Source organism: Micropterus dolomieu, linkage group LG23, assembly GCF_021292245.1.
Source record: "Micropterus dolomieu isolate WLL.071019.BEF.003 ecotype Adirondacks linkage group LG23, ASM2129224v1, whole genome shotgun sequence".
Taxonomy (NCBI): domain Eukaryota; kingdom Metazoa; phylum Chordata; class Actinopteri; order Centrarchiformes; family Centrarchidae; genus Micropterus; species Micropterus dolomieu.
The window spans coordinates 5,295,929-5,305,680 of NC_060172.1; the positions used below are offsets into that span (position 1 = coordinate 5,295,929).

Consider the following 9,752-nt stretch of genomic DNA (forward strand, 5'->3'; position numbering starts at 1 on the left):
CATTAATGAAGAGAAACACACAACATGGCACTGTAGTCAGAGTGGAAAATAACAGTCTTTCCAGTAACCCCTGATACTGTGTTTCAGTTGTGACATTGGACAGAGATTGATTTACATACGACATTTTAGAGAAGCAATTAAGACATTAACCTGTTGTAACAAAATCTAAAATCATGCAAATATATTTTCCCTTTGCAGACAGCAGGTTAGAGTCTGTGCTTGTTTCCTGTGCAGACCTGGTCTGCAGGGTTTGCCTACCCACACCTGAATTTAAGGTCTGTTCTCACACCCATTTCCCCACATTACGTAATTACACGTCTGCGTGATTAACAGTTAAGATATAGATCTTCTCTATTCCATCATTTCCCCAAACCCTGGTCATGTGATGTCTTCCATAGTGAACATAAAAAATAGAAGTGCTTTCTCAAACTTGGTGGAATTATTATTCATTCATTATTTATTGTTTTGCCTGTATTGCGCATGGCTGGCTTAATACAAGCTTATGACCTTATAGAAAGATTTCCACAACAAATTACATGGACATCCAGTCCGTCCTGAAGGCCTATGTACAGCATTAAAACTACAGGAGCTGTCCAAATTGAGTGTGTTCTAAAAAGGTGTCAAACAGCAGTTGCACACAGCTCAGTGAGCCCGTCTCATGGGTGGGCTGCAATCACAGAATTATTCTTTGCATCAGCTGCATGATTTTGAAAAGGTGACAATAATTGTGCCCAGTCCATTTTTGGAATTCTGTGTGGAATGTCTCAGATTTGTGTTGTTCCAATGCAAAGAAATGGGAATACCAAAGCATTTGTGATTGCAAGACATTTCTGGGAGAAAGTGAATTATGTGACTGACATGCAAGTGTAAGTGTAAAGTGTAAGGTTTTGATTTAATACAAGAGATCTTTTATTAATGTAACCTGTGCATCACTTTATGCCTCTGCCCCAGGGACTAAAGATGAAGATAAACTTTCAACTATATCTGGTACAATACATATATTAGAGACAATAAAGAACAATAAAAAGTCAGTGCTCAGCTACAGTTGCTAACATTAGAGGCCACTAACAAGTCCAGAAGTATTGCTGTAGTATTGGACAATCTGTTGCCCTTCCTCTTTCATGAATCAGATGTAGTTGACTTGTGTGTTTTTTCACCAAGGGAAAATATTTGAAAACATTCGTGGCTGAGACAGATTGTAATGTGCTATAATAGATCTTCATACTTTCTGACTGCACGGTACATAGCATCTCGCATTGTGTGAGAGAATCATTAATGACTGATTCAGTAAAAAAGACCACAGAGGATGGAGGGATAGAGGGGAGAGACGGGGTTGAGGGGATTGGATGAAGGGGTCGAGAACGGAGGGATGATGGGGTTGTTTAGGGTTTGGTGGCTAGAGTGGCTAGGAACCCGGGGGTCGAGACTCAGGGGTTCATGTTGATAAGTGGCTTGTTGATCAACCCCCAAAATGAGTAACTACACTGAACGGAGCTGGGTTCTTTGAACGGCGCTGAGGTTGTTGCGGATGTAGCTAAGGTAGGCATGTGAAGACCAATGGCTGACAATTTGATTGTGTGGTCTAGGAGCCCGATGCTGGAGTAATTGGAGTATAGTTTCGGAGAGATCCCGTATTTAGAAAGGATATGGCAGAGATGGTGATGGAACCAGAAGCATGTGGCAACTCTGCCTGATTCTGTGGTGAATAGCGTCTCTTGCGGAGAAGCGCGGTGGTGTAGTCTGTGGTTCACGTAGGTCTGGATGGGTTCAAAGGGGCTCAGGTAAGAGTTTAAGCGGAAGAGGAAAATGGGGTGTGAGAAACCGAGCTGGTCCGTTTTACTTAGTTTGAGATTAAATCTGAGAGTGGACAGAAATGTCAGAGAGGCTTGCCAGCCAAGTAGGATCGTAGGTGTATGAGGCGGTGGTGAATTCTGAGCATCTTTAGAAACTGAATAATGCAAGGGGGAACATTGCTTAGAGGGTTGAATTGATAGAGGGAGATAAGTATCCGGCGCACTGAGGAGGCCTCAGCTCCATTTTGGATGAGCTGTATCACACAAGAAGTGAAGTGGCAGGAGGCAGAGGTGTGGACCCAAAATGCAGACACTTGCAAGGAGGATACAGTTCAAAGATGATCTATACAATGAGAACTCAAAAACAGGCTCACTTGGAGCACAGCAGGTAAAAGTCCAAACCAAGGAAGAGTCCAAAAGTAACATAAATCAAGAACAGGGCAGAGTAATCCAAAACATAGGGAAACAATCCAGGAAACCACAGGAAACAGAGCACAGGGCAGAACATTCAACATTTGATGATGACAACACAAGGACAGAACACAACTGAGGGCAATATATACAAGGGCACACCACACACACACATTCAGGGCAATTAATCACAGTTGAGACACATTAGGAGTCAAGGTAGAAAGGAAACAAAGCTAGACAAAATCACCAAAATTACAAAATAAAACAGGATGTAAAGCCACTGATAACACAAGGATATATGTAACTAAATACAACAGAAAACAAGGAAGCAATGCTCCACTAACAAAACCTAAACAAGAACACAGAGGCAATGGATAAAACAGAAAGGACATTTAATAAAATAACAGAAAAACACCACACTCAAATCCAAGGGCATAGGTGATTAAGCTGGTTAAGGATACGAAGTTGAAAGAAATGGCAGGATGAATGAGGTGTGGATTGTTCTGAATGTACACCACCCTGAATCATATGGTCAGAGGGTCTTGAGAGCGAGACTACTGATGATCGATTGTTGCGATGCAGCGACCAGGTGAAGAAGCTGGGGTTTCAAGTGAAGATCGTGGCTAAAACCTGAGGAACCAATATTGGATGGGGGTCGGAGTCTGGGGCCTGGGATTTGAATTTCTGGAAAGAGAAACGGGATATGCTGGCAGCAGTGGTGTTTTGGGATCTTGGAATGTGAGCGGTGAGGATAATAAATTAGTGTTGGGCTGAGATTAGGTCAGTCTGAACTTCATGATGTTGAGTGATTGGGAGCGAGCTTTGTTTATGATGTCAATGGCAGTGTGGTTGCACCACTCATGCCTCAAAAGAAGGGTGGCAATGATTATCGGGTACGTTTTGTAAAGAAGGAGAGAGGAGAGTGAGGACAGTTCTTGCAGCCACTCAGAGGCGAACCATCTGCCTGCGTAGTCGCGGCCTAAACCGGTGAAGGGGGCTGCTTAGGTGTAGGTTGATATCTTTGGGTTGGGTTAAGTGATCGTGGGAGAAATAAATGCCGTTTCAAGAAGAAAGAAAGTTGTGTCATGATCTCAGCTCATTTTACCAGCATTGTCAAGTACTACACAATTATTAAGGGACGGGACTGTGGCGGATGGTGACGGTAAGTTGGAAAGGAAGGATCGGCCATGTGGGATGATGCCTTTGTACCAAAGGTAGAAGAGGTAGTTTGGAATGTACAGAGAAATTGAAGTTGTGGCAATATTTGATCCACTTCCGTTTAAGCCTCCTTCTCAACCTCATATTTCTCCGTACATGCCGCCAGTGGCTTAATGAGGAGGGTTGCCATATGGGTTGCAAGCCAGGGAAGTTCTGAGTTAAGGGTGCCCCAGTAGGTACCCTTATTAAATTGTTGGGGGCGGCATCTGAAAACCTGGTGCCGCTGAACTGCAGAGCCAAATCCAAGATGACTGAGAGGTAGTCATCCAAGTCGGCGCCCTGCGGTTGGGGAAGACTGAACGGATGGTCTTGCATTAAAAGCAAAGACAAATTTTACAAACGTGAGCTCCCTAGAACATGAAGGTGAGGGATGTATAAGCTGGATTGTGCTGTGCGGTGTAAAGAGCTCCCTGGGACTGGTGTTGGTTTCAATGGATAGCTGGAAGAGAAGCAAGAGGTTGAGATACTTACCTGACAGAATTTGTTGCCTGGGGAAGGTGAAGCTGGGAGAGTTGTAAGGCTAAAAGTGGGTGGAGGATAATGTGAAATTTTTGGTGGTTGTTGGAGTGACGATGGGTGGAGCGGGAAAGTGGGTATTGCTTGCAGGAATGGAAAATGCAGAGGGATGTAGGGGGAGGAGTGGGGGTGGGGGGTTGGGGAATGAGATGAACAGGGAAAGAACAGGAGGAAATGGAGTGGTTCCATGACATGGAATACCGTGGCTTGTTGAGGCTGTGGTAGAATGGATGGCAGCGCTGGTGGTGGTTGCTGCGCGCGAGAGAGAAAGAGCTCCTATAATGGGGGAAGCTGAGGAGCTTTGTCAGCTGCAGCTGAAGAAAGGGAAGAAGAAAGGATGCTGGGATGGAGGGATATATGTGCAGGGGTAGGGTAGGGAAAACAAATGGGTAGTTGGGCATCTGAAAGAACGGAAGTCGGGCATCTGAAAGAGTGAACTTCTCCCGAAAGTGGGTGGTGGCCTCAGTGTGTGTTCATTGGAGTCAGACCGGAGCTGCTGGATGGAGAATAGAGGGTGATGCGGTGCTGAGGAACTTGGATAATGGAGCGCGGTCGGGGTGAATGAATGGCTGACCGCATGGGAGTGGATGTAACTATGGAGGAGATTCAGAGACCAAGGACTAATCGTCGTACAGATCGCGGTCGGACGGGCTGAGAACCAACTTGTAATCCATGTTAAGTTAAGCAAGAAGTACTTATCAGCAACTTGAGAGAGAGAAAGGGTTGGACGAGCTTATATAGGGGTGTGCAGGTGATTGGATAAGGAAGGTACGGGTGGAGAAATTTAATGAAGCGCAAGTTGTTGAATTACTGAGAGAGAGAAGCGTGGTCCTGTTCCTGAACAGATATCCTGTTCCTGATATTTTCTGGGCACACTTTGGACCCCTTTGTACCAACTGAGCATTGTTTAAACACAACAGCCTGCTTGAGTATTGCTGCTGATCATGTCCATTCCTTTATGATGTACCATCTCCTGATGGCTACTTCCAGCAGGATAATGCACCATGTCAAAAAATGCTCAAATCATCTCAAACTGGATTGTTGAACATGACAGTAAGTTCACTGTACTCCAATGGCCTCCACAGTCACCAGATCTCAATCCAGTAGAGCACCTTTGGTGGAACGGGAGATTCGCATCATGGATGTGCAGCCGAAAAATCTGCAGCAACTGCGTGATGCTATCATGTCAATATGGAACAAAGTCACTGAGGAATATTTTCAATACCTTGTTGAGGGTATGCCATGAAGAATTAAGGCAGTTCTGAAGACAAAAGGGGTTCCAACCCGGTACTAGCAAGGTGTACCTAATAAAGTGGCTGGTGAGTGTATATTCAGAGAGATGAATACAGCCAAAGTAACTTTCATTGAATTTCAAGCAATAATTGCATTTGTTGTTTTTTAAAATCTCTCTACTGCCACAATTCTTAAATATTCTAGAAAAACTCTGCAATGAAAGACTGGATACATTCATAGACAATACAAATTACTCACTGACAAGATTCAGAAATAATAGGTCATAACATCACTCGCTCTAACTGAACTCATTCACAAATTCCACAAACAAAAAGACTTGGGGTATTTGATGATTTGGGAAAAAAAGAAAGAATTTGAATCAATAAATCATGAAATATTGATCAATAAACGGGAACGGCTCAGAATAACTTAGATAGTGTTGAATTGGTTAAGCAGTTATTTAAAAGACAGGCAAGAATTCTGAAGTTGGGAGATTGAACATCTGAATGTTTAGACATTGCGTGTGGTGTCCTCCGGGGGCCAGTGTTGGGACCAAAATTATTTATCCTCTTTAAAAATGACATTTAAAGTATCTCTGAAATTTGTTATTTGTAATAATTTATATTTATAATTTGATATTTATTAATTGCAGAAGACACAAACATTTTTGGTTCTGATCAGAATTTACAGCAACTCCTGGACTTAATCACTTCAGAATTCAGAAAAATAAAACAGTGGTTTGACACAAACAAGTTATCATTAAATTTGAGCAAAACGAAATTCAGGATATTTGGCAATTGTAAATCAATCAATCAAGCTCAGTTACAGATAGAAGGTGTCAACAAGGAAAGAGTGTATGAAAATAAATTCCTTGGAGTGATTATAGATTTGCTGGAAATCTCACATTAAACATATCCAAACAAAACTGTCTAGAAGTATTTCAGTTCTGGCTCAAGCAAAGAACATTCTGGATCACAAATCAATCCACATTTTGCATTGTTCACTGGTGTTACCGTATAATAAACTAAATGATGATTTAAAGCAATGTCCAAACATTCCATTTTAAAAAGATGTTTAAAGGAATTATATTCCAGATGCACAGAGAAATACAGTGCTAATAATCCCCTGTATAAATATTGTTGTGTTTGTGTGAATACATGTATGTGAATATAACTTTATTTGAACATGTATTCTCTTTGATTATAGATGTGTTATTTCTGTAGATTTATTATATTGTAGTTATTTTGTTAATTATGCATAATGTGTACATAAATTTTACTTCTTCCTACTCCTTTTCTCACATGTAAATAGAAGTGCTTAAATAATGGAATTTATGGAGTTTTGTTTTGTTGTTCATTTGTTTTTTGACCACTATTTTCTACATGTTCAAAATAAAAGATATCAATCAATCAATCAATGAATTAACCAATCAACCAGTCAATTAAACAGTGTTGTTCTCAAAACCATGAAACTACAGTCAATCACTACAGTTGGCCTTGGCTGGGGCTACTGAGCATTTCAGTCGAAAGCATAGATTGTACATGAGGACGGGTCTGATGGTCTGGTCTCTGAGGCCATAGATGAGAGCACTCAGACATCTGGGGAGGAGGACCATACACAGATAAAAAAAAACCTGGATACGCATAATTTCTATCCTCGTTACAATTTGTGAGATAGCTAAGAGCAATGAGTTTTGCACTGTTGAGGAGAGACAGAGGCCCAGCTGCACCAGATGCAGCAGCAGTGTATTACGAGCCTTACGGACTGAAGCTTTGTCTGTGGAGGCCGACCTGGCTGCTATCATCACACCAATATAGGAGGAAGTTATTACCAAACCCGCTGATACAAACAGAAAACAAGTGTAGGCTTTGTCATAAACAGCAGAAACTGGGTAAAGAAACATGGCTGTGATAGAGCACACATCTTTCATCTGCAGGTCTTCAAAGGGAAATATTATTAGCAAAATAACCCGAGTGAGGACATTTAGTGAACTGAAGACCCAAACCCCAGTGACGGCCCCCCCTGTGTTTCTGACGGTGATGATGGCAGCGTGCCTCAGTGGGTAACACACAGCTACAAATCTCTCCAGACACATCACCACCAGTGTGAGAGGAGAGATTTCACTTGTGAGATAACCAAGCATGTTGAGAAAGCCACACACAGGATACGTCAGCAATATTCTACAAGAAGCGATTACATACATTAACTGGCTCAGTGCCATCTGTACAGTGTCTGCAAGAAGGAGGTTAAACAGAAGAATGTAACGGGGAGTCGCACAAAACACTGGTTTACTCCTCAAGGTGAATAACAAGGTCCCATTAATGAAGAGAAACACACAACATGGCACTGTAGTCACAATGGAAGATGACACTCTTTCCAGTAACCCCAGATACTGAGTCTGATTTGCATATGACATCTTAAAGCAACAGTAAAGACATGAAAATCCTCTTGTTGATGTAATCAGATAAAAGCACAGTGAATCCAGTCCAGTTTGTATTCCTAAAAACAGTGAACAGTGATCTTTAGAGCAGAACCCAGAATCATCCACATCATTTCTTTCTGTGAAAACAGTCAGCAGGTTAGATTCCCTGCTTGTTACCGTGTGGGCAGAGCTGTTCTGCAAGGTTTCCCAAACCTCACATGTTCTTTATGATCTCTGTCCTCACACCAAGTTGATGTGACACCATCACGTGTCAGCAGATCATTAACAGAAGAGAACAGCCTCTAACCAACCTGAGGACCAATGAGGAAGCTGGTATTATTCATTTCTGTTTCCTCGCTCTTTCCATATTGTCAGCCTACTTCCTACAGATGTGCAGTACACATCTTGTACTGATGAATTGTCTGTTTTAAATGGTGTTGCAGATGGTGAGCTCCCTGGTGGAAATTTAGTATTGTTCTTCTGGTTGTTATTTTTTGTGGTGTTTTATTGTAGTTTAAGGTTTTGATTTACTACTATATATCACTAGTGGCTTTCATCCAGGGACTAAAGATGGAAATTAGCTTTCTGTTTCTGGTACATACTGTGTATTTTCCCTGCTAAACAAATAATAAAACAAATAAATCAAGATAAACTTATAAGGCAAGCCACAGCTGACTCTCAAGTCAAATGAGTTTCTTCAGTTCGCTGCCTGTTTCCTTCTCTGCAAGGTAACATTAAGTCTCTGAACTAGATTCCAAGTCAAGTCTCAAGTCTCTGAGATAGAGTCCAAGTCAAGTCTCAAGTCTCTGAGATAGAGTCCAAGTTAAGTCTCAAGTCTCTAAACTAAAGTCCAAGTTAAGTCTCAAGTCTCTAAACTAAAGTCCAAGTTAAGTCTCAAGTCACTGAGATAGAGTCCAAGTCAAGTCTCAAGTCACTGAGATAGAGTCCAAGTCAAGTCTCAAGTCTCTAAACTAGAGTCCAAGTTAAGTCTCAAGTCACTGAGATAGAGTCCAAGTCAAGTCTCAAGTCTCTAAACTAGAGTCCAAGTTAAGTCTCAAGTCACTGAGATAGAGTCCAAGTCAAGTCTCAAGTCTTTGTGCTAGAGTCCAAGTCAAGTCTTAAGTCTCTCGTGGTTATAATGAATTTTGAATCACCAGGCTGCTTATAAGGATGTAGAGTAGATGCAACCAGAAACTGACATTTGGCATAATGAAACTATTTTTGCTTTTGGTAAAAATGTAAAATATATAACAGAAGTGAAAATACTGTATATTCTACTTTAAAATGCACAAGTTCAGTTTGAACAGTTTTACAAATTTTCTAACTTGAGTTGGACACACAAACAACCAGATAGTTTTATTGTATTCCTAGTTTGGAGCTCAGCTACCGAAATTACTGAATGTAAATGTAAATGCTCCGTACTTGTATAGCGCCTTTCTAGTCTTTTCGACCACTCAAAGTGCTTTTACAGTACATCTGAAGGAGACCTACTGTTCGATTCCCACCACCCACTGGAGCACAAGCTAGGGGTCATGAGAACACTGCACCACAGAGCGGAAACCATACCAACAAGCGCCCAAGCCAGAGAGAAGGAACAGAACCTTACAGCCTGTGGATACCCTAAATGGACCTTTGTGAAAACAGCCACAAGATCCAAGAAGAACAAAACTACAGGGGAGGAAAAGAAGGTCAAACGCAACAACATTGTGATTCCATACGTGTCTGGAGTATCAGAGAAACTCAGGAGGATTTTCAACAAACATAACATCCCTGTGTTTTTTAAACCCAAGAACACACTAAGACAGACGCTGGTCCACCCCAAAGACCGCACACCCAAACACAAGAAAAGCAATCTAGTGTATGCGGTCCAATGCAGTGAGGAATGCACAGACCTGTATATTGGGGAGACTAAACAACCACTACACAAACGCATGGCTCAACACAGAAGGGCCAACTCCTCAGGTCAAGACTCTGCAGTCTACTTACATCTGAAGGACAGAGGACACTCGTTTGAGGACCACCAGGTGCACATTTTAGACAGAGAAGATGGATGGTTTGAAAGAGGTGTCAAGGAAGCATCTACACCAGGGTGGAGAAGCCGTCATTGAACAGGGGAGGGGGTCTACGCCACCACTTATCCCCCACTTACAATGCTGTCC

General features: G+C 42.0%; 1 protein-coding gene across 1 annotated transcript; it reads right to left on the minus strand.

Annotated features, from left to right (window-relative positions):
• Window positions 1-6,648: 6,648 nt before the first annotated feature.
• Window positions 6,649-7,587, minus strand: LOC123963034 (odorant receptor 131-2-like). Its single transcript, XM_046039557.1, has one exon. It carries the CDS (start codon window positions 7,585-7,587, stop codon window positions 6,649-6,651), a length of 939 nt encoding a protein of 312 aa, XP_045895513.1.
• Between the last annotated feature and the right edge of the window lie 2,165 nt (window positions 7,588-9,752).